Source organism: Archocentrus centrarchus, unplaced genomic scaffold (genome assembly GCF_007364275.1).
Source record: "Archocentrus centrarchus isolate MPI-CPG fArcCen1 unplaced genomic scaffold, fArcCen1 scaffold_54_ctg1, whole genome shotgun sequence".
Lineage (NCBI taxonomy): Eukaryota > Metazoa > Chordata > Actinopteri > Cichliformes > Cichlidae > Archocentrus > Archocentrus centrarchus.
Window position 1 is genome coordinate 215,360 of NW_022060276.1, and position 24,611 is coordinate 239,970.

A 24,611-nucleotide genomic window follows, 5' to 3' on the forward strand; every position below is an offset into this window, starting at 1 on the left:
ATTCTGATTTAGCGCTCAGTAGCTAACCTTTGGTACACCATTTATAGTAACAGTAATAGCCTTGTAATAACCCTCAAAACAATGTTGTTTTAAACAACAATGGTATATAAAACAATGGCGTGTGGTTGTTTTCAATCCAAAACACGTGTACAAGAGAAATCAGCTTTCCGTTAAGACTTCACAAGCAATACATAATAACGATATTTATTAAGAAAGGCGGCGGAGGCTCACCGTACGAAGGCCCTGGAGCATCGACAATGAACAGTTTCCTCCACCTCCGGTGGCTGTTTCCTGCTGAGGATAATATCCGCTACCAGCGTTACTCTCCTCCTCTCCACCATCACAGCGGTCAGCGCACTACAACAAGGAAACACACACAATCTACCGACGAGCTGCTCGCGTCTGAGCGTGGCATGCGCCCACTTCCACAGTCATTTCCAGTGTTCCGCCTCAGAAGATAACGAAGGATTTCCCGCTCCCTTCTTTTCAGAATAAAAGTTGCATTCTCTCTTTTTAAGAACAAACAAAAGTTCCACAAATACTTTTCTTTGAAAATTACTTAGGAAGCAATAAAATAATCTTATGATTATTAGAACACTGTTTAATTTGAACTGATTTAGAAAAGCTACTTTTGGGCATTTTATATTAAAATCATTACTTTTTTTTTTTTTTTTTTTATTTAATACCATGTTTTGCGTTTTCCCACTCAGGACTATGAAAGATTTGTGTTGTCGTTAACAAGATGGAACGATTTAATTTGCTTTTATTTTGAAGGTAACGAGTCGAACCGGAAGCTCTTTCTGTTGCAAGTCAGTGGTGTGTTCTCATCTACGCTCTCATCCGCACGGTAGTTTGTGGAGATGTTGAATCTCCGGCTGCATTCCATATTGCTGAGCAAGGTACCTCACATAGACATACCTCACTGAGAGTAGTGGCCCGGAAGTGTCTGCGTGGCGGCCATCATCAGTACGCTAAGGAAAGGAGCTTCAGTGCTTTCTTCATTGCCTCCTTTGGCAGAGGATACATTGGGACCATCCTTTGTGAAACATTGACAGACCATCTGACCAGATCATGTGACTGTTAATTATAATTGCACATTTCATGCCACAACCTATTAAAATGTTTTGAGTTACATGCAAAGCTGGAAGAAAAAGTACTTCTTGTCCAGGTGTTGCCAGGCAGAAACATAGATTTATATAAGCTCTCCAAATCAGATTATGATCAAAGGTTTTAGGGTTATCATGACTTATTATTATTATTATTTACTTCAGGTCAGCTGGGATAAGTCACGGGAATCCTAAACGAGGAGGAAGAAATGACTCACTGGATCACTACTCGGGAAGAAATAGGAAAATAAATGTTCCCTTTTCTTTAAAATTCCAGCCTTATGTTTCGCAGATTGTTCTGGTTTGAACGACCTGCAGAAAACAAGCGGGCTAGAACACGCTGTGGTGAAGTAAGACGCGCATTTTGTAGTCCATTTTCTTTACACTGTAGTCCGGCGTCACATTGTTAAGGAGAGACCAGTGAACGGTCGTTAGAATCCTCAGCGCACTGCTCTTCTTTTTTCTTAAGTCCTTATGAATCCTTGTTTAGGAGGTTAGGAAAATTAGGTAGGAGGGAGTTTTGGAACGCACCCTCTAACGCTTCATTGAGCTACTTCCGGGTTGAGGAACAGGATAGCTGGTTGCTCTCAGGTGTTGTGGTTGTACTAGTGAAACATTGAATCTAGTGGTGTATTTTAATGCCTTTACACGCAGTAATTAGTCGGTGGGTAACATTTTTGGTGTTCGTGTGGAGTTGGTTTTTAGAAGTCAAGGCTTATTGCGAGCTGGCAGATTTGTCCAGCTCCTTTCATTTAACCAGTTAGCGCAGTTATACGTGCTGTGTGGATATTCTTTCCTGAACTTTGTTATTCATGGGGAAGCTCTTCCACCATTTTGCTGTGTGCGCTGTATTTTATGTAAACGACACGCTGTTCAGTGAGCACTACTACTGTTTATTTGTAAATGTGGTCACAGAACTAAGTGAGCGCTATCCTCCTTTATCTCATCTTCATATAGCAGCCGGTGCCCTCTGCAGTGTCATCTGTCTGCCTGAGACTGCCTGGCCTGATCGTCACCTGGGTGAGCTGGAGTTCTTGTGACTGAGAGCAGAGCACTATGTCAGACAGTGGCAACCAGTCCTGTGTGACGGGTGCAGAGGACGCTGTCTCCCTCTTGGTATGTGTTACAGACACTGGTAATGAAATGTATGAACTTAGAACCAAACGGATTATTCATTTAACATCAGCTCTGCTCTTCATGCATTATGAAAATCACATAATGCACTGTGGGTAAAATGTAATTGCAATACTTGTTTTACACAGTACGTTGGCGTGGTTAACAAATCCAACAATGGTTGTGGGCTGCATGATGGGATGTATTGCAGCCCTGTCTCTGCAGCCTTCTTTGAGAGGCCTGTGGTAACCATTCATGCATTTCCACTCCAGTCTGAATTTAAATGTAGAGTACTGTGATAGTTCATAGTCACAGCGTGTGATACCATAACAATGTCACGTGTTGTGTTGTTGCATCTGTTGCCATAGAAGCACTTTTCACATTATTTTTTCTCTCTCAGTGCTACATTATGTCAAACTGTAATGCTACATATGGCAGTTAACCAGTCTTTAAAGTTCCTGCTAATGCAAACAAGAATGTGTGTTACATATATTAAAGCTGTCCATCCAGTGGTTGAGATGTTTCAGGCTGGACCAAAGTGATGGATCTGCATAGTGACATTCTTCCCCTGCTCTGACAGGTGTGTTTGTTTCATGCATGGGAGGGATGGGCAGGCCTTGATCAAGAGGACTACCTGAGTGTCTTGGAGTACCTGTTGTGGGTCTTCACACCCCTAGCCATCGTCTTCATTGTGCCTTTCCTCATTGTTATCCTCCTGTACCTCTCTATACTCTTTCTTCACGTCTATAAGGTACGCAAACAGTCCTTACACTCTCTGCACCGTCTGAACAGTGAACCTAAGTTTATTTTATTTATCAGAGTTTGCAAGCAGTCATAAATGACACATAAATGTAATTGCTAACATGTACAGTGTTGGAAATAATTATTTGATCCCATGATTAATTTGTAAGTTTACTTACAAAGAAATGAACAGTCTCTAAATTTTATGGCACTTTAATTTTATTGGAGAAAGAGAATATCACCCAAAAAACACATTTCACAAGAGTTGATTTGTATTGTAAATTGATTTGTATGTCATTGAGTGAAATAAATATTTGATCCCCTGTAACCCAGCTTGGGTCTACAAACCCAAATACTTCACTTTAGGAATTGCAGTGATTTTTATAAACAGCCCCCCCATTTTCAGAGGTTCAAAATTAATGGGACAATGGACTGTCAAGCAGTCTTACAGCCAGGTGAGGCCAGCTTCTCAGTTACTTCATGACAAATGAAGCAGATGTAATATCTGAAGTTGATTCAAAGTGATCAGTTTGTATTTTACAGCTTTACACTATAATTTTACTCTATTTTTAAATATGAGGCCTAAAGATATATATATATTAGGGGTGGGACTTTAACACGTTAATTTCGATTAATTAATTATGGGGAAATTAACACGTTAAAAATTTTAACGCATTTTAATCGCACTTTGCACCGTGGAACGTTTCTCAGTGCACGAGTTCCCGTCATACAGATTATATCGACGCACAATGTCCAAATTAGGGGCCGCATCCTGCGAAGGACCCGGCCCACGTCTTTCGCAGCCCACGAACACCACAAAGGCCGGAAGTGAGCAGCTAGCCTTCATATCAGCTGCCGTCACCTCTGCGTAGCTCATGTCGCCTAGCAACCGTGAGTGTGAAGCACAGCTGTGTAAAAGCAGCTGTTAAACGGAGAACGAACTTTTTCTCCTTTTTGTGGTTTAATTTTAAGTCTTTATTCAAAATAAGCTGTTAAAACAAGCATAACACATTTCAACATCAAGGAATACAGCTGAGAGAATGATTAATTTCCAACTATAACAAGTGAGACATTAATGTTGAATAAAACTATCCAGTTATGATGCTTAACTTTAATTTCAGGAGTTTGCTTATCACAGGAGCACTTCCACCCTTCATTGGTCTGTGTAGTAGACTGGTGGGAAAATAAACAACATTTTGAAGTTTAAGCTTATGTATATTGATTCATTCATCAACTAAACTTAAATTAATATTTCTCATGTCAAATATTGAAATGCGATTAAACTGCGATTAATTTCGATTAATTAATTACAAAGCTTGTAACTAATTTGATTAATTTTTTTTAATCGAGTCCCACCCCTAATATAAATTTTATATATATATATATATATATATATATATATATATATATATATATATATATATATATATAATGGAATGCCATTTAGGAAATTATTATATATATATATTAAAATAAGAGTCTGAATATATAGAGTGAACTCTGAATATATTGAATGAAAGTCTGAATATATTGAATAAAAACTGACGTCACGGAAGCTCCTGCGCCATCTAGTGTTTTCGTTATGTAAAGCACATAATGTCGCTACAAGAAGCGGCACTATGAGTCAATCTGCAGTTCATCTTCACTGTTTCATCGTGGAAGACCAACTGCAGCGAACCTCTCAGGTCAGACAGCTCCTGCGTATCAAGCTAACATTACCAGAACATGCACAGGCACCCTCCACAACAACAGGCCCTGTCTAGAATCTGAGATGTGGATGTGGAAGGCATGTTCTGCTTGTTGTTAGCTTGATTCGCAGGAGCTGTGTGACCTGAGATTCACTGAATAAAACTCTTCATCAGTAGTACGATAAAGAACACTGCTGCTAGTATTATGTTGGCCAGTTCATGCATTTGCCAGGGTGTTAATTAGATACTCATTATTTAGGATTTCTGCCACTAAATTCCCTGCATATTGACTCATAGTGTCATTTCTTGTAGCGACAGTATGTGCTTTACGTAACGAAAACACTAGATGGCGCAGGAGCTTCTGTGAGGTCTGTTTTCATTCAATATATTCAGACTTTTCATTCAATATATTCAGACTTTCATTCAATATATTCAGACTTTCATTCAATATATTCAGACTTTTCATTCAATATATTCAGAGTTCATTCAATATATTCAGACTTTCATTCAATATATTCAGACTTTCATTCAATATATTCAGACTTTCATTCAATATATTCGACTCTCAAAGGCATTCCATAATAAATATATATATAAAAATAACTGCGCAGCGTGCAGCTGTGTGTCTGAGGTAACATTGTATTATTTTACTGTTCCCACATCACTGTATAGTCAGTGCACGTTTTGCGCTATAAGCTCACATGTTGCTGAATGCAACGCTCTGATTGGTCAGATCTGTTCAGAAAAATCAAACTTGATACAAAAAAAATAAATGCCACAAATCTGTCCTGTGAAGTTATGCGGTCGGTGTGAACGGCTGCATTAAGAACAGGTGAGTCTGAAAAACATTTTTCACAAACGAAACATTCGCACAAAATTGACACATCCAGTGTGTAACAGCCTGAACAGGCACGGGAGCCAGTGAAGCTTGTGAGTTTAATACTTTATTTATAATTTCTCAGAATTAAACAATTAAAGCAGATGAAAAAACAAAACAAACAAACAAAAAACAGTCAAAACAATCTGTCAGCCAGCAAGCGTATTGACAAGAGGATAAAAATGTGTCCAAAGTGGGCAATTAAGCACAAGACAGAGACATAAGGGACAACAGGCAGTTCAAGCAACAATGTGGTACAGACAGTGCACCATTAAAAAAAGAAAAACAGATCCAAGTGGTCAGAATAATCCTTTAGGCCCATTACTTTCTGTGTACCTATTGAAAGGACCCCACACATCGAGGAACTTATGCAGAGTGTCTGACAGAGAGGATCGAATCTCTTCAAGATAAATACAGGAGACCACATCATTAAGCCATTTTTTTAAACGGGGGGTAGAGGATTTCCATTCCCTCAGAATAACCCACTTTGCAACCACCAAACCAAACATAAGAGCCTGCTGGAGAGACACGGGAAAAGTAAGAGAAAAATTAGAGCATCCCAGAATTATCAAATGGTCATAAAGTGTCTGCCATAAACGTTATTATAAAATTAAAAGTTCTTGCACCAGAAGTCCGTACGTTTAGGGCAGGAGCAGAAAAAGGTGGCCCAGAGTCCCATCATCTAATTTACATTTGTCACAAGTAGGAGAGACCCACGGAAATAGTTAAGAAATAAATTTCAGTCTAGAGTTGATGGAACAGGTTTTGATCCTTGACAGACTCTTATCCCACAGCTCATCTGAAATTTCACAGAGTATGTCAGAAGACCAGGAATCTTTTATATGATTAGAGGAAGGGGACGTACTGAAAAAACTGACGAAATGAGAAATCAACTGCTTAGAGGTGGGGGGCTTTTTTATAAGCTCATAGAAGCTGTGCTGCTCAGGTAGGGTTTCAAATTGGGGGAAGTGCTGTCTGACAAAATTACGAACTTGCAAATATCTGAAAAAATGGCTAGAAGGGAGACCAAATTTAGTTTGGAGTTGCATAAAGGAGGCGAAGTGATTACTAATAACAGCTGTGCCCTCATTTAACCAGTGCTTAAAGACTGCGTCCATTGTGTCTGGTTTAAATGTTGAGTTCTGCAAAATGGGAGCATAAATGGAGAAGCCAGGGAGATTCAGAACAGTCTTTATCTGCTTGAGAATCTTGAGTGAATTTTTCAGCAGGAAATTATCCTTCAGCAGTTGGGAAAATAGAGAGAGACTGGAAAACAGAGCAGCAGATAGAGAGGAACTAGTAAGTGCTACAGAGGCAAGATTTTCATTCAGCAGCCAATTAGGCACTGGTGAGTCCACCTCTTTATCCCCCGGATAGACATGACTCCAAAAAACCCAGGCTCTGGCATTACAGGCCCAATAATAATGGGGAAAAACGAGGAGGCCGAGGCCCCGACTTTGAGATTTGAGGATGTTTACCAGCCCAGACAAAAGGAATGATAATTGAGTCTGTCATCTTAAAAAACGTTAACGGAGATAGAAAACCCTGAGTGAGTAGCTTAAACTCAGTGGGCTGTGTGCACCTCCGGAAGACTATATAAATGATAATGTGCACCAGAACAGGTCAGGGCCAGGCATGGGGACCAGATGATTGGGCTTCGGAAATGGTTCAAGCCCACGTCCGAGGTTGAAAGTAAGTAATCTAGGTATACATGATCAATGTAAACAATAGAACTGAAATGATCAGATGAGAGAAAGGTCGCCGGCCTCGTGGAATGCGACCGTCTGCATGATTTGATGATGAATTTCAGAGCCGACCGTGCTGTTCAGTCAGGGGCAAGTTTGACGATAAAATAATATGCATTAGCAGAGCTTCTGTACTTTTGAAGATTAACTTTCAAAATTATTTAAAAGCAGAGGGGGGAAGTAACAAAGTACAAATACTTCGTTACTGTACTTAAGTAGATTTTTCAGGTATCTGTACTTTACTGAGTACTTTTTACTTTTACTTCCTACATTTTTACACAAGTATCTGTACTTTCTACTTCTTACATTTTCAAACAGATTCGTTACTTTAGGTTTAACACGTCAGAGAAAGGTTTGCATTTCCGTCAAACATCAAACAATCTGAGCGGAGGAATAATAACACATAAGAGACAATCGTACTGGCGTATCATCCATCATCAGGGCTTATCGCGTACAAAGGGATTAAATACGCAAACCCATAAATTAATGTGTCATTTATAGCGCTATAATCAGGGGTCACAGCGGGCCGGACCGAGTCCATAAGTTGTGCTCGCGGGACATAAACAGCTTAGCTAGCGGTACTGAAGAGGAGCTAGCATAAAGGGAGGCATAAACGTGTGGCAGGTAAATGCAGCGTTTCTAAATGCTCAAAAAATATCAGCAAACACACAAAGTGTGTGCAGTTTGTCACACAGTGTGTCTGCTAGCTAAAAGAAGAGCTGCTGTATTTCAGGGAGAGCAAAGAGAGAGAAGTTCACTCAGAGATGGAGAAAGAGGACAGGAGAGGAAGAAGAGAGGTTAGAATTAAAGGTAAGGACTGCAAAACAAACTGAAGTATGCTGACTTAGTGTTACTCAAAGATTGTATACCACAGTTTAGTGTGTGTGATAAACAGATTAGCTTGTTGTACTGTATTTACAGTAAAGTTGGTGCACAGAGGCTGTGTTCATGGTCAGAGTTACAGGTTACATCAGTGCAGCAGAGATGAGTTTGAATCAAAGCTGCTGATGCTGAGATTCATTCACTGAGTCCAACATTTCTACAGCCTATATGCTGTCAGTGTAGGGGATGGAGATCAGCTCAGATAGCTGTGAAATACTGGGTTACATCTTTGTGAGTTCACTTCATCCACACAGAGCAGTAAACCTCAGAGCAGCAGGTCAGCTGATCACAGCCTGCACACCAACATCATTTACTGCAGCTTCAACAGAAAGCTGTGATTCTTGTCCCCACCCCGGGGTGGCTGTAGCTCAGTAGGTAGAGCAGGTCACCTACTGATCAGAAGGTCAGCGGTTCGAATCCTGGCTACTCCGGGCTACATGCCAATGTATCCTTGGGCAAGATACTTAACCCCAAGTTGCTCTCCGACCGTTCTGTCGGAGTATGAATGTGAGTGAATGTTAGTTAATTAAAAGCACTTAGCTTCATAAAAATGGAAGTGCTTGTATGAATGGGAGTGCATGGGTGAATGCAAAACAGGTTGTATAAGCGCTTTGAGTGCTCATACTGAGTAGAAAAGCGCTATATAAGAACTAGTCCATTTACCATTTACCATGCAGAGCCACTACAGCTGATCTTAGGGTTCCTCCAGCTTCTGAATCCCACTGTAACCCCTGAGTATCCTCATGTTTGTGTTTAGGTGGAGGCACAGTCACCCTCTACTATGGAGGACACAGAGAACAGAGCTGTGTTTGAATTCCCTTTAACAGTTTGTGTCCTACAGAACAGATTCAAGCTGAGTGCATTCATTAGGATTAAAATTTAGATTGGAATTACGTTTGTATTCTCATGCATTATTTTATATTATTACAATAATATATAATGAGGTTCAGTTAGCTTTACACAAAAATAGCAGGTAGAAACGTCCTCCAAAGAGCTACTTTTACTTTGTTACTTTGAGTACATTTCAGAGCCTGTACTTTTTTACTTTTACTTAAGTAAAGATGTTAAACCAGTACTTCAATTTTTACCAAAGTATTTTTTCACACAAGTACTTGTACTTCTACTGAAGTACAGAATGTCAGTACTTTTGCCACCTCTGTTTAAAATTAAACCATAACATTGTTGAGATGCATTGCATATAAGTAATGGTTTGTGAACATATCGGCCGTGGCATTTCTTCCTTTTATAGTAGAAGTTGTTCATTTATAGTAACTTTAATATATTTATGGGAATACTGAAAGAAAGTCTTTAAAAAGTAGTAAAATTTAGGGGATAGACACCCATGGAGGACAGCAAAGGTCTTAGTCATAAGGTGCCTGCTACTTTGTCATGCCCCCCTGCTACTCCAAAACAATTTGAAAGCCCTGAGAACTTACTTGGTATTGCTAAAAAAACTGTGTATTGCTAAAAAGACTTGCAGTTTGGCTGGAAAGTGAAGGGAGCATTTGGCCCCAGCCTCCACAAGCTTTTTCCTCACGCTGTTGAATGCCTGGCGCTGCTCCACGACCTCTGCCGTGTAGTTTGGGAATATGGAGACTCTCTGGCCATGGTATAACAGCAGGGCTTGCTGACAACTCAGCCTTAGAATGTTCATCACATCACGGTCATTGTGCACTCTGGTGATGATTATCCGTGGTCGTTCATTGGGAAGTGGCGTGATGCACCCTGCCTATTTTTACAGGCTTGGGAAAGTTGTTTGGTCCAAGCAGCTCTGTAGGATGACCACCTTCTTCCTTCTCATTGAAGCCAGTAATCTAAATGTTTTGTCTGCGAGAGCGCCCTTCTAAGTCATTCAGCTTTGCTTTAAGAAGCCCATTGGCCGCAGCTAGCTCGCAGCGTGTCACCTCCAGGGCAGAAACACAGCCGTCAGTAAAGGAAAGAGCTGTATCTATGTCGTCTAGGCGATGCTGGCCCTCACCGTGTTTGCTTTGCAGGGTTGTTAAGCAGGTGTCAATAGAGTAGGCGACCTTCCAGTGACTTCTTGAGGGAATCCACGAATGTGTGAACTTTTAAAAGCTGGTCTTTCTGGCTGTTGATGGCAGCTAAAATAGCCTTGTTGCTAACAGTTGAGCTTGCATAAGAGGCTGACTTCTGTGTTTTGTCTTTCTTTGGTATGGTGTAATCGACCAAAACTGCAAGCTCTTGATATAGTGGGTGTTTACTGGTTTACTGGTCCTCCAGTGAAAGAAAAAAGAACTTCGGTGCAGTAATTAAATGTTAAATGGAGGTAGCAACATGTAGCTACAAAACACGTCTACTCCATTACTCCACGTGAGCACCCCATCCTTGTGAGTTTAATTTTAACAGTAACTCATCACGTGACCGATACAAGCCTTGTGGCACGCATCAAGAGGGAGTCACAGACAAATGTAACGGAGCGAATCAGCCCATTTTTTCAAAATAAAACGACGTTCAAACTCATAATAAATAAAATGGAAATAATGTAAGTAATTTATTCTTTCAGTGTGGCCCAGTACCAAATGACCTGTGGACCAGTACCTGGGGACCTCTGATTTAAGTTATACAAGAAATGGTTGTCATAGCCCCTTAACTGGCCAGGGCCCGGGGATGGGCCATTTGTAGTCCCTTTTATATGGCAGGCTAGACCCTCCCATTTTTATTGACACCTCATTCGGCCAATCATGGAACTGGCTGCACCAAATCACCTGATAAAGCTACGTGACGCCCTCTGAGTATCACTGGCTCTAGCAAACCCATTTCTTAACACGATTGGCTGAATGAGGTGTCAATCAAAATGGGAGCCTGCCATATAAAATGCCCTTCATTCGGGTGGACCAGACGCGGCCAGTTAATAGACTATGAAATGGGTTTTTCAGAGCCAATAATAACCAGAAGGTGTTATGTAGTTTTTTCAGGTGATTTTTTTGCTGCCAGTTAAGAGGTTAATTAGAGGGATAAGCAAAATTTAAAAAAAGGAACTTAAAGGGCCAAATTGTATTATACTTTTGACATCAATTCACAGGCCAGAAACGTGTGTGTGTGTGTGTGTGTAAGTGACCCGCGGGCCAGCAGTTTGAGACAAATCACAGACTCATACAACTTGATCGGCGGAGAAAGGCTGTTCCAAAATTTGGGCGCCACAACCTCAAAACCATGATTGCATCTGGTTTTAAAATCAGAGTGTGGGACAGTTAGAAGACTGGCGTGGCCGCCTGCAGTGATAAGGTCTCAGAAGCTCTGCTATATAAGTAGGGGCCTGTCCATGTGGTGCTTTATGTTAAAACAGGATTTGCTTTGAAACGTGAAATCTAAACTTCAGATGTTAATTTATAGTTTGGTGGGCAAAGTTCCACAAGGGGGCAGTGGCTCAGGGTTAGTGATACAGAAAATGTCTAACTTTTGAGAAGTGACAAAATCGTTAAGGATAAATAATTTATGAGATAAAGATCTACTGTTTAAAACGGGTGATAATTGCAGGAGCGACAGGCTCAGAGGCAGAAGCTTACACCACACAGTAATTAGATTGTTAAGCCTGGGTGTGCAAATATGGCCAATATGAGATTTTTTTCTGTCACTGTAATTGGTAAAGATGAGTTAGCTGACCTTGAGACTTGGAACCCTGCTGTAGAAGTGGTATCACAGTGATATAACATTTTCCAGGCGTCATGCTGTAGAAGTCCTACATGAGTGAAGGGCTAGTTCAGTCTTTGTGAACAGAATACCTGAACCCCAGTGGTTTGGGTGAAGGCAATCTTAAAAAGCTTAAAAAGTTTGGGGCGGTTGAAGAATGATGTAAAGTTATACACAAAGGTAATGTTTTTACTCATGCAGTGGTTGATGCAGATGGCTGAACTTTACAACACCAAAACAAGGGGGCGACAGCGGACTGGAGATGTCCAGCAGACTGTCCACGGGGTGCGCAAAGTCTTGTTTGAGGGTCTCTGACTCACAGTATTTATTCATTAGTGCTGACATGGACAACTATTGAAGAAGCTTGTGGTGTGCTTTCAACAGCTGCAGAGCATTTGGAGTACCTTATTTTCCGGAGTATAAGTCGCACTTTTTTTCATAGTTTGGCTGGGGGTGCGACCTATACTCCGGAGCGACGTATATGTGACATTTATAACACATGAACCAAAATACTCCAGCCACTTGACATCTCCGTGAACTGCAGCTTTAAGGCAGTCTTGCGTAACCTGTGGGCGCAGTGGATGATGGATGGAGAGCACAGCTTAACGGCAACTGGGAGAATGCGCCACCCAACTTTCCTGGAAGTCATTGGATGGATCAAGAAAACATGGGCTTCAGTGACAAACCATCCTGTTGGGATTCAGAAAGGCTGGAATAATTGGAACTGCAGCTGACGACGAGTCTGACTAACGCGACACATAAGAGGAAGCGACGCTTCGTCTACGGAGTGTACGGAATTGTTTAGAAGTGACACCGAGGATGAAGAATTCAATGGATTGATGGTTTGGTTAACTTGTTAGCATGTTCTTTATGCTATGGTTATCTGAATAACTTAATGTTACGTTAACATACCGAACACGTGTTCGTTGTGCGTCATGTAGCTGAATGTGTTACGTTAGCATAACGTAGGCGTAACCGTGTTCGTCCTGTTCTTTAATCCATTATTATTTTAAATTGCCTTTCAAGATGGAATTTCTGCTCTGGGTCTCGGATTCTATCAACCCCCCCCCAAAAAAAAGTGCGACTTATAGTCCAGTGCGACCTATATGTTTTTTTCTTCTTTATTATGCATTTTTTGGCTGGTGCGACCTATACTCCGGAGCGACGTATAGTCCGAAAAATACGGTAATGTCCTTCAGAAGCTACAGCCATCACCACACGTCAGACCATAGAGGTGCCAACAACAAGCAGTGTGCGTAAATGTGGCCTCGAGGTGGTGGCAGATAGTAGGCAGGTATAGGTCACAGTAGCAGGTGAGCTCTGAAATGCAAGGGGGACACAGCAGCGATAGTCTGGTGGAGAGGTAGTTTTGATGGGTAGCCATCAGTGATGGCATAGTTACCTTGAAAAAGTAATCTGATTAGTGATTACTTCTTTAAAAAATAACTTAGTTACTTCTGTAGTAATCAGTAAAGTAACCAAGTTACTTTATTAGTTACATTTATTAGCTGCCGGTGTTGTGTCAAAAAACGATTTAAATGGCTGTAAATGACTTGTTGACCTTCAATCTGTGAAACATGTCAAACATCTCTCTCATGAATGATATCAGGTCACTTTGAGAGAGAAACAGTATTTCTATCACAAGGTAGAAGCTGCACTCATTTTTTGGCAAAGGGACTTTAATGTGATTTGTTGACCAACTGAATGGACACTGGGTATAGAAGGGGATGGGGGGCACGTTCCCTGCTGCTCTTTACCAGGATACACAGCTCGAGTTACAGAACATACACTACTCACAAAAAGTTAGGGATATTTGGCTTTTGGGTGAAATTTCAGGACGAGCCTAAAATGCATTCAAACCTTTACAGGTGAACTTAATGTGACCTTCTCTAAGCTTTTGAATGCACATGTCCAACTGTTAAATGTTTCAGAACTTTCTGCACAAGTTGCTGTTTTCTAACGAGGAGCTTAACGGCAAAATTCACAACAGGTGTTTGATCCTCAAATTGACCAATAAATGTCCTGGTTCATGATGAGGATGACTGTTTAAACACCAGCTCTAACTGAACCAGGACATTTATTGGTCAATCTGAGGATAGTAGCAGTGACATCGATGTAGTTGAAGATGTCACAGCAGATATTAAGATAGATAGATATTTTATTGATTCCAAAAGGGAAATATTGTGTAACAGCAGCGAGAAAAATACAGTCTACAGTAACTAAACATCCAACGTGCCAACGATGAGTACTGAAACTATACAGTGTATCACAAAAGTGAGTCCACCCTCACATTTCTGCAGATATTTAAGTATATCTGTTCATGGGACAACACTGGCAAAATGACACTTTGACACAATGAAAAGTAGTCTATGTGCAGCTTATATAACAGTGTAAATTTATTCTTCCCTCAAAGTAACTCAATATACAGCCATTAATGTCTAAACCAGCGGCAACAAAAGTGAGTACACCCCTAAGAGACTACACCGTAAATGTCCAAATTGAGCACTGCTTGTCATTTCCCCTCCAAAATGTCATGTGACTCGTTAGTGTTACTAGGTCTCAGGTGTGCACAGGGAGCAGGTGTGTTCAGTTTTGTAGTACAGCTCTCACACTCTCTCATACTGCTCACTGAAAGTTCCAACATGGCACCTCATGGCATAGAACTCTCTGAGGATCATAAAAGAGGAATTGTTGCTCTACATGAAGACTGTTATATGAGCTGCACACAGACTACATTGTGTCAAAGTGTCATTTTGTCAGTGTTGTCCCGTGAAAAGATATACTTAAATATATGCAGACATGTGAGGGGTGTACTCACTTTCGTACAAGAGAGTAGTGCAAACCACATTGATAAATAATATAATATGTAATCTATACACTATAAATATAAATCAGAGTATATACAAAAAAAATCCGGAAGACAGCAGCAAGAGGATATAATACAAAATTTGTGTGTTGGATCTTATGTCCTGACAGGTGTTTTCACCTGTCACAGAAAGAAGTGTTATTATACAGTTTTATTGGAGAATGGTAGGAATTATTTCCTGAAGTGTCTTTATGGCAGCGAAGTTGAAACAGCCTGAGGGAGAAGGAGTTCTGCTGCCTCAGCAGTGTGGAGTGGAGTGGAGTGGGTGAGATGGTTGTCCATGATAGAGAGCAGTTTGTTCAGTGACCTCCTGTCCCTCACTGACTCAAACGCCTCCTATTTCTGACCTATGATAGTTCCAACCTTGTGAATCAGTTTGTTGATCCTGCTGGCATCTCCCAGCAGACAACAGCAAAGTAGATGGCACTTGCTATCACAGACTGGTGAAGATCTCTAATATCTTGCTGCATACATTAAAGGATCTGAGCTTCCTTAGAAAGTAGAGTCTGCTCATCCCCTTCCTATACACAGCATCACTGTTGGTCCTCCAATCCAGTCTGTCATTCAGGTGAATGCCCAGGTACCTGTAGCTGTCCACTGTTTCCACATCCTCTCCCATGATGTTAATGGGCTAGTCGCAGTTTTATTCCCCCAGAATTCCACCACCATCTCTTTTGTCTTGCTGACATTAAGAAGGAGGTTATTAAAGTCTTATCACCACAAATTCAGAAAATGTTTTATAGCTAGCAAGATCCACAAAGAGCAGTTTGAAAGACAGTCTACTGCAAGTAGTCCAGTGCAGTTTCACCATTTCACCATTATCCCTAAAAAACCCAAAGAAACCTGTCAGAGAAACAGCAAAAATGTGAGAAGTGTGTAAATCAACAATCTGGTGTATTGGCAAAAAGAATAAATGCATGGGCCAGGTTTGCAACAACAAAAGGCATGAAAGACCACAGAAAAAAGATAAAGTGGGTGACAGTAGAATTATTCCCATGGTAATAAAAAGCAAAACAAAACAAAAAACAGCTTCACAACATCTGACCAAGTCAAGAACACTCTTGAGGAGGCAGGTATATCACTGTCAAAGTCTACAATCAAGAGACACCATCATGAATGGAAATACAGAGGGTCTACAACAAGGTGCAAAACATTGATTAGACTCAAGACCAAGAAGGTAAGATAAGTCTTGGCCAGAAAACGTCCAAATGAGCCAGCACAGTCATGTAAAAGTTTCTAGACCAATGAAACCAAAGAGAAAAGCATGGAGAAGGAGAGGCTTCTGGGGTGGCTGTGTCTCTGGAGGCAGAGCAGGGCACCTACTAATTGGAAGGTTGGAGGTTCAATTCCTGGCTGCTCCGGGCTGCATACCAAAGTGTCCTTGGGGAAGATACTGAACCCCAAGTTGCTCTCCGATGCAAGCGTTGGCATGTGAATGGTAGACGGTAAAAGCACTTAGCTTGCATACAGATGGAAGTACTTGTATGAATAGCTGTGAATGGGTAAATGCAAATGTGTTGTATAAGCACTAAGTGCTCAGTGAGAGTAGAAAAGTACTATATAAGAACTACACCATTTACTTATGATACAAAGTAAACATTATCTATCTAACATGGTATAGACAGCATTATGGCATGGGTATGTATGCCAGTGGAACCAGTCACTTGTGTTTATTGATGATCTGACTCCTGATAGAAGTAGCAGGATATTTTCTGAAGTGTACAGGGATATATTCTGCTCAGATTCAGCAAAGTGGGGTAAAATTAATCAGACAGCGTTTCACAGTGCAAATGCATAATGACCCAAAGCATACTGCAAAATCAACCCAAAAGTTTCTCAAGATAAATAAATGGAATATTCTTCAATGCTCAAGCCAGTCACCTGATCTCAGCCCAACAGAGCATGCTTTTCCATTATTAAATGCAAAATTGGATGCAGAAAGACTCAGTAACAAACAGCAACTGAAGGTGGCTGCAGTAAACACAACATTTGGTGATTTTATGGGTTCTAGACTTTAGGCAGACAGTGGCTGCAAAGTTTTTCATCTGAGTATTAAAAAGAGTCTTTATATTTAAATTAATGTTAGTTTGTCCCATTAATTTTGATCCTTAAAAAATGGGGGACTATGTAAAAAAAAATGTCTGCCATAGGGCTGCAACGATTCATCGATTAACTCGATTAAATCGATTCTAAAAATTTATCGACACAAATTTACTGTGTCGATGCTTCGTTTAAACTCTGCAGCGCTCAGCTGTCTCGGTGTAAGCGGCGCTCCTCACTAGCATTAGCAGCATTAGAGCTCCGTCGTTTTTTTGTGGGTTTATTGGTGGCTGGCAAACCAACATAGAACTGCATTACCGCCACCTACTGGACTGGAGTGTGAATCACTCACGTACACACACGCACACATTCTAAAAAGCTCTCCGTCGCTGCGATTGATTTCCTTTAACACAGAGTGGATCATCACTAGAGTTGCCACCTGTCTCGTAAAATACAGAACCCCGTATGTTACGGGACTCCGTGGAATACGGCTCCGTAACATGCGGGGTTCCATACTTTACGGGACGGGGGGCAACTATCGCTGACATGCATTTCCACGCCTCCACTGCTCTCTGTGTGTCTGTGTGGGTTGTGCTCGCTAAGAATTTCAGGTGTTATTTTTGTCTTTACTTCAGCTGTAGCTACCAGAACTGGTTGCTAGCGAGCGCGGGCATTAGCACTAGCGATGGTTCGGTACCGGAAGGCCCGCCCCCCCCCGACCCGAGGGGCTCCGTCAAAATATTTTTTATACTTTAATCCCTTATTAGTGACTAAATATAGACCTGCAGTAGAAACGTATTTTCGAGAATGCTTGTGAATACAAAGCATTACACCATTACTCACACATGCGCCATGGCTCCCACAGCCACTAGTTTTTCAAAACACTCATAGCAGGCAGCGGTTTTAACTGCGCAAGCGCAAAGAGGCGAAGCTGTGACGGTGAGCTCAAGTAGTGAAAAAGAAAACGTTTTTCCAGCGTCCAAAACAGCAGCTTTTTCTTTTAGTAACCACCATTAAATCTGTGAAACAGCTGGAGGTCCTTCATCAAGCACCTGATCAGCAAGTGTTAAGGTGAAGAAAAGAGAACTTTGTAGCTGCTCCATCCACCGCTGTTCACAGTCGAAAAACTGCAGTACGGAAGTTAAAATATGCAGATAAACTGTTAATAAAAAAAGTATTTCTTAGCCGATTACTCGATTAATCGATGGAATAATCGATAGAATACTCGATTACTAAAAAAATCGTTTTATGCAGCCCTAGTCTGCCATCACCACTCTCTTAAAGAGTTTGTGCACAATTTTTGTAAAACCCCTTTAATTAAAGCTGAAAGTCTGCACTTCATTCTCATGTTGTCTGCTTTATAATCCACTGTGGTGGTATATAGAGGCAAAACTACAAAAATTATTATCCCAAACATTGTGGAGAGCACTGGAAATCCCAAAACAATGGTGAAAGACCTTGGTTGTGCACAACCTGAAAGACTACTTCATAAGGAAGAAGCCACATTTGTTTTGGGAGAGAAAAATGTTTGTTTGATCAAACCTCTTCTGGTCTGAAGAGGACCTGCTAACATAATTCCAGTGATCCTCTAGTTGTTGCTTTGCATAAAAAAGGCTTCACAGGCAATATTGCTGCTGATAAGATTGATCAACCATTTATCAGATCATTCAATTCAATTTTATTTATATAGTGCCAAATCACAACAATTAATGTTAAAGGAATACTCGGCTCTACAGAGCTCTGACTCTTTGTCAGCCTGGCTACAGTGCTGAAAACAAACCTGGGGTTGTTCTTATTTTCTTCAGTTAATGATGAGTAGTAAGATGTCCTAGCTTTACGGAGGGCTTTTTTTTTTTTTAATAGAGCAACAAACTCTTTTTCCAGGCTAAATGAGCATCTATTAATTTAGTGAGACTCCATTCCCTCTCCAGCTTTCGGGTTATCTGCTTTAAGCTGTGTGTTTGTGAATTATACCACGGAGTCAGGCACTTCTGATTTGAAGCAGTATCCAAAGTCGTATGCAGTGAGGATGAACTACTGACTAGATAATCAACTTCTTTAGGTAGCTGCTCTGCACTGTGGTGGCACATAATAGTGCAGGAATTCTAACTCTCCTAACAGCACCAGGATTTCCCAAAAAGGTTTACCATTAAAGCTCACATTGGTTTTTTTGGGCACCACTAAGGCAGCAATTTAAGGAGAACCTGTGACTAAACATGTTGCTCCTGGCAAACTGTACACTCAGAAAAGTTTGACCACTATCTACTTAAAAAAATTATGGCAACAAAGTGACACTTAATATAATTGAGTAGATTTTAAGAGCTCCAACTTTAAGTAAAAACTATTGATTTAATTTAGTAAATTCAAGTAAAACTATTAAATAGGAAATAATGAAATCATTGATTAAAATATGTTGGATTTACTAATCCAACATATTTTATGGGGTGGCTGTAGCTCAGTAGGTAGAGCAGGTCACCTACTGATCGGAAGGTCAGCGGTTCGATTCCTGGCTACTCCAGGCTACATGCCAATGTATCCTTGGGCAAGATACTTAACTCCAAGTTGCTCTCCGACCATCCTGTCGGAGTATGAATGTGTGTGAATGCTAGTTAATTAAAAGCACTTAGCTTAGTATAAACATGGAAGTGCTTGTATGAATGTGAGTGCATGGGTAAATGTAAACATGTTGTGTAAGCGCTTTGAGTGCTCTGACTGAGTAGAAAAGCGCTATATAAGAGCTAGTCCATTTACCATTTACCATTTACTAATAGTTTCACAAATTTTGAGTAAATCCAAAACAATTTTATTGCAAAAACTGATAAATATTTACTAAATATCTAAAAGAATTTAATTTATATATATTAAATATCTGTAAAAAATGATTTGGATTTACTAATTTATTAGGTTGAATTAACTGATATTCACTAATTATCTGAATTAAATTAATTTATGTTTATTAATTTTGCTGGGTGAAATTGATGCTATATATCTAAATTTCTGAATAAGATTTATTTGGATTGAATAAATAAATCAAGTTTTATAAACTTGTAACAATGTCACTTAATTCAACACATTTTAACTGCAACTGCTAGTTATGTTTACTTAAATTAATTGTTCAAATTCTCTTTGAACTAGTGCCACATGTCTTAAAATCTATTTATTCTTAATTGTCACTTTGTTGCCATAACTTTTCTGTGTTGAATCTACTTAATATCATACCTTCTTTTTGCAAGAATTCAGTTAAGAAATTATCACATGTACAAAACCAGCAAGCATAGATTTATTTGTGTAAGGGATATGTACGATGGCAATGCATTTATTTTCTATTCTATTTTCTAAGCTCTGCATTTTCAAAACATTTCTCATTGTCAAAACATTACATCATATCCTTCAAATCAATGTGAATAACATTTGTTTTTCTGAACAAGACTTGAAGACTTAACTGCACCACAAAATTCTGTGCTCTCAAGTAGCCAATAACTTGCTCTTGAGGTTGTGTACTTTTGGGAAAGCTTTGATCCATCCAGCTCGAGGAAGAGTTTCCGAAAGGCTTCAAAAGTGTACCTGAGCTTCTTGGGGTACACAAGAGTCAATGCATAAGTCACACCCATGAGCATGGCACAAGCCCTCGGCAAGTTGCCCAGATTAGCTAGGACCTTTGTTCCATCTATCGCAATACCAATGTCCTCTTTATCCTTTGACGGATCAGTTTTGATGCTGTATATCGTCATTGCTTGTCTAGAAAGGTTTTGTGCCACATGGTCTTCATCTGCATCCTACAATAAGAAAAAAATGTATTTTAGACTGTAAAGCTAAAGGTGATGGTCAAAAAACAGAGATAGAAGGATATATGCATTTTACCTTAAACAATACTCTGTAAAGAGTGGAACTGCAGATTCCCCAAAGTACAACATCAAACACTGGATGACAAGGTCTCGGGTCAAATTGATAGCAGGATTGCTAGGAGGCTAAAATGACAAATTAATATTACTGAAGATCGTGGTTCAGTTTTTAACAGGAGACTTAGATTTAGAGAAACCACTGTTAATAATGCAGTGCCAAAGCAGCAAGTCTTTTGAATCACTTACTGTCTAAACTGAGGTTTCAGCAGACCAGCAATCACTCAATTCAAATGTCATGTTTATCACAGAACATATGATAGACCTGTAGTTGAGTTTTGTCACCTTTGGACAAACGAGCTGCTTCTCTGTCTCAATGTTTACAAGAGGTGCTGCTGATTGTGCCTTCAAATTTAAAATAGAGGGGCTTCAAAAGAAGACCTACATTTGTAATGAAACTGGTATGAAAAGATCAGTGTAAAACACACTATACTCCCAAAGCTGTTAAAGAAGGTTTAAGTAAGGACTCTGCAGGGCAGTCAAGTTGGAAGTGAATGGAGTACTTAAAATCATTGACTTTGTGGTATCACCCAATACTTTTAGCAATATAGTGTATATAGGGTACAGTATTTAATTTCTGTATGTAAAGATGAAAATATTAAAAATGGTCAAATTTTTGATAAGGTGTGATGAACAATGTCTCATTTGATGACTATTAAGTGCATACAAACTGCTGTAATTACAAAAGTATGCACTTATTTAACATTTTATAGACACCACAGGCTAACATTTTCTCTTACAGATTTGATGCAAAAAAATAAAACACATTATATGGCCAAACTTATGGTACCTTCAGTAGGACAGTCTGCAACCTTAATCCGATGGCCCCACCCTTTGAGTGGAAATGGTTCAGAAGCCCAGGAGAGTATTCATCCAGCCTGGACATGAACTTTGATTCCAGGTGTACTGTTGTAATTCGGTGAAACTCATCCTGGATCTATAAGACAAATTATGAACCTGTAAACTATATTTGTTATTCAAAACACCTGAAGCATGCTTTATAAGATGGTAGTAGGGATTCAAGTTATCGATTAATGGACTGTAAGTCACAGTTGTTTTCATAGTTCAATTAAATTCAATTCAATTCAATTTTATTTATATAGCGCCAAATCACAACAAACTGTCGCCTCAAGGCGCTTTGTATTGTGGGTAAAGACCCTACAATAATACAGAGAAAACCCAACAGTCAAAACGACCCCCTATGAGCAAGCACTTGGCGACAGTGGAAAGGAAAAACTCCCTTTTAACAGGAAGAAACCTCCAGCAGAACCAGGCTCAGGGAGGGGCAGTCATCTGCCGCGACCGGGTGGGCTGAGGGGAGAGAAAGACATGCTGTGGAAGAGAGCCAGAGATTAATATCAATTAATGATTAAATGCAGAGTGGAGTATAAACAAAGTAAATAAGGTGAATGAGAAACAGTGCATTATGTGAACCCCCCAGCAGACTAGGCCTATAGCAGCATAACTAAGGGATGGTTCAGGGTCACCTGATCCAGCCCTAACTATAAGCTTTATCATAAAGGAAAGTTTTAAGCCTAATCTTAAAAATAGAGAGGGTGTCTGTCTCCCGAATCCAAGCTGGAAGCTGGTTCCACAGAAGAGGCGCCTGAAAGCTGAAGGCTCTGCCTCCCATTCTACTCTTAAGTATCCTAGGAACCACAAGTAAGCCAGCAGTCTGAGAGCGAAGTGCTCTGTTGGGGTGATATGGTACTATGGGGTCTTTGAGATAAGATGGTGCCTGATTATTCAAGACCTTGTATGTGAGGAGAAGGATTTTAAATTCTATTCTAGATTTAACAGGGAGCCAATGAAGAGAAGCCAATATGGGAGAAATATGCTCTCTCTTTCTAGTCCCTGTCAGTACTCTAGCTGCAGCATTTTGGATCAGCTGAAGGCTTTTCAGGAAGCTTTTAGGACAGCCTGATAATAATGAATTACAATAGTCCACCCTAGAAGTAATAAATGCATGAATGAGCTTTTCAGCATCACTCTGAGAAAGGATGTTTCTAATTTTAGAAATATTGCGCAAATGCAAAAAAGCGGTCCTACATATTTGTTTAATATGTGCATTGAAGGACATATCCTGGTCAAAAATGACTCCAAGATTTCTCACAGTGTTTACTGGAGGCCAAAGTAATGCCATCCAGAGTAAGTATCTGGTTAGACACCATGTTTCTAAGATTTGTGGGGCCGAGAACAAGAATTTCAGTTTTATCTGAATTTAGAAGCAGGAAATTAGAGGTCATCCAGGCCTTAATGTCTTTAAGACATTCCTGCAGTTTAACTAATTGATGTGTGTCATCTGGCTTCATTGATAGGTAAAGCTGAGTATCATCTGCATAACAATGAAAATTGATGCAGTGCTTTCTAATAATACTGCCTAAGGGAAGCATGTATAATGTAAATAAAATTGGTCCTAGCACAGAACCCTGTGGAACTCCATAATTAACCTTAGTGTGTGAAGAAGACTCCCCATTTACATGAACAAATTGGAGTCTATGAGATAAATATGATTCAAACCACTGCAGCGCAGTACCTTTAATACCTATAGCAAGCTCTAATCTCTGTAATAAAATGTTATGGTCAACAGTATCAAAAGCTGCACTGAGGTCCAACAGGACAAGAACAGAGATGAGTCCACTGTCAGAGGCTGTAAGAAGATCATTTGTAACCTTCACTAATGCTGTTTCTGTACTGTGATGAATTCTGAAACCTGACTGAAACTCTTCAAATAAACCGTTCCTCTGCAGATGATCAGTTAGCTGTTTTACAACTACTCTTTCAAGAGTCTTTGAGAGAAAAGGAAGGTTGGAGATTGGCCTATAATTAGCTAAGACAACTGGGTCAAGTGATGGCTTTTTAAGCAGAGGTTTAATTACAGCCACCTTGAAGGTCTGTGGTACATAGCCAACTAATAAAGACTGATTGATCATTTTTAAGATTGAAGCATCAATAATTGGAAAGACTTCTTTGAACAGTCTAGTAGGAATGGGATCTAATAAACATGTTGCTGGTTAGGAGGAAGAAACTATTGAAGTTAACTCTGAAAGATCAACTGGAGCCAAAGAGTCTAAACAAATACCAGCAGTGCTGAAAGCAGCCGAACATGAAGAATAATCTTTGAGATGGTTATGAATAATTTTTTCTCGAATGTCTAAAATTTTATTTGTAAAGAAATCCATGAAGTCACTACTAGTTAAAGTGAAAGGAATACTCGGCTCTACAGAGCTCTGACTCTTTGTCAGCCTGGCTACAGTGCTGAAAACAAACCTGGGGTTGTTCTTATTTTCTTCAATTAATGATGAATAGTAAGATGTCCTAGCTTTACGGAGGGCTTTTTTAATAGAGCAACAAACTCTTTTTCCAGGCTTTTCCCAGACAAAGTTTTCATTCTTTTGAAAGCCTGACTCTTAGTCTTGTCCATCCTAATTGGGAAAATCAAAAAGCTGTTTTATTTGTTATTATCTATCGTCCACCTGGTCCCTACTCAGAGTTTCTGTCTGATTTCTCAGACTTTTTATCTGATTTAGTGCTCAGTTCAGATAAATAATTATAGTGGGAGATTTCAACATCCATGTAGATGCTGAGAATGACAGCCTCAACACTGCATTAATCTATTGTTAGATTCAATTGGCTTCTCTCAAAATGTAAAGGAGCCCACCCACCACTTTAATCATACTCTGGATCTTGTCCTAACATATGGCATAGAAACTGAAGACCTAACAGTATTCCCTGAAAGCCCCCTCCTGTCTGATCATTTCTTAGTAACATTTACATTTACTTTAATGGATTACACAGCAGTGGGGAATAAGTTTTATTACAGTAGAAGTCTTTCTGAAAGTGCTGTAACTAAGTTTAAGGATCTAATTCCTTCATTGTTATGCTCTTCAGTGCCATGTGCCAACACAGTGCAGAGCAGCTACCTAAACTCTGCTCCCAGTGAGGTCGATTATCTTGTCAATAGTTTTACATCCTCACTGCGTATAACTTTGGATACTGTGGC

At 39.9% G+C, this 24,611-nt stretch overlaps 2 protein-coding genes across 4 annotated transcripts in view; one reads left to right on the top strand and one right to left on the bottom strand.

Moving 5' to 3' along the window:
• The window catches only part of tgs1 (trimethylguanosine synthase 1), a 36,439-nt gene extending 35,914 nt beyond the window's left edge, over positions 1 to 525 (bottom strand). The window contains exon 1 of the mRNA XM_030725372.1: positions 232 to 525. Within this exon, the coding sequence (XP_030581232.1) occupies positions 232 to 341 (110 nt within the window). The 5' untranslated portion in view covers positions 342 to 525. The remainder of the gene's footprint in view (positions 1 to 231) is intronic.
• A 1,145-nt stretch (positions 526 to 1,670) lies between these two features.
• The window catches only part of tmem68 (transmembrane protein 68), a 54,629-nt gene continuing 31,688 nt past the window's right edge, over positions 1,671 to 24,611 (top strand). For all 3 annotated transcript variants that reach the window (XM_030725389.1, XM_030725387.1, XM_030725388.1), the window contains exons 1-3: positions 1,671 to 1,770; positions 2,064 to 2,222; positions 2,800 to 2,970. In XM_030725389.1, coding sequence (XP_030581249.1) covers positions 2,163 to 2,222; positions 2,800 to 2,970 — 231 coding nt within the window. In that variant the 5' untranslated portion in view covers positions 1,671 to 1,770; positions 2,064 to 2,162. The remainder of the gene's footprint in view (positions 1,771 to 2,063; positions 2,223 to 2,799; positions 2,971 to 24,611) is intronic.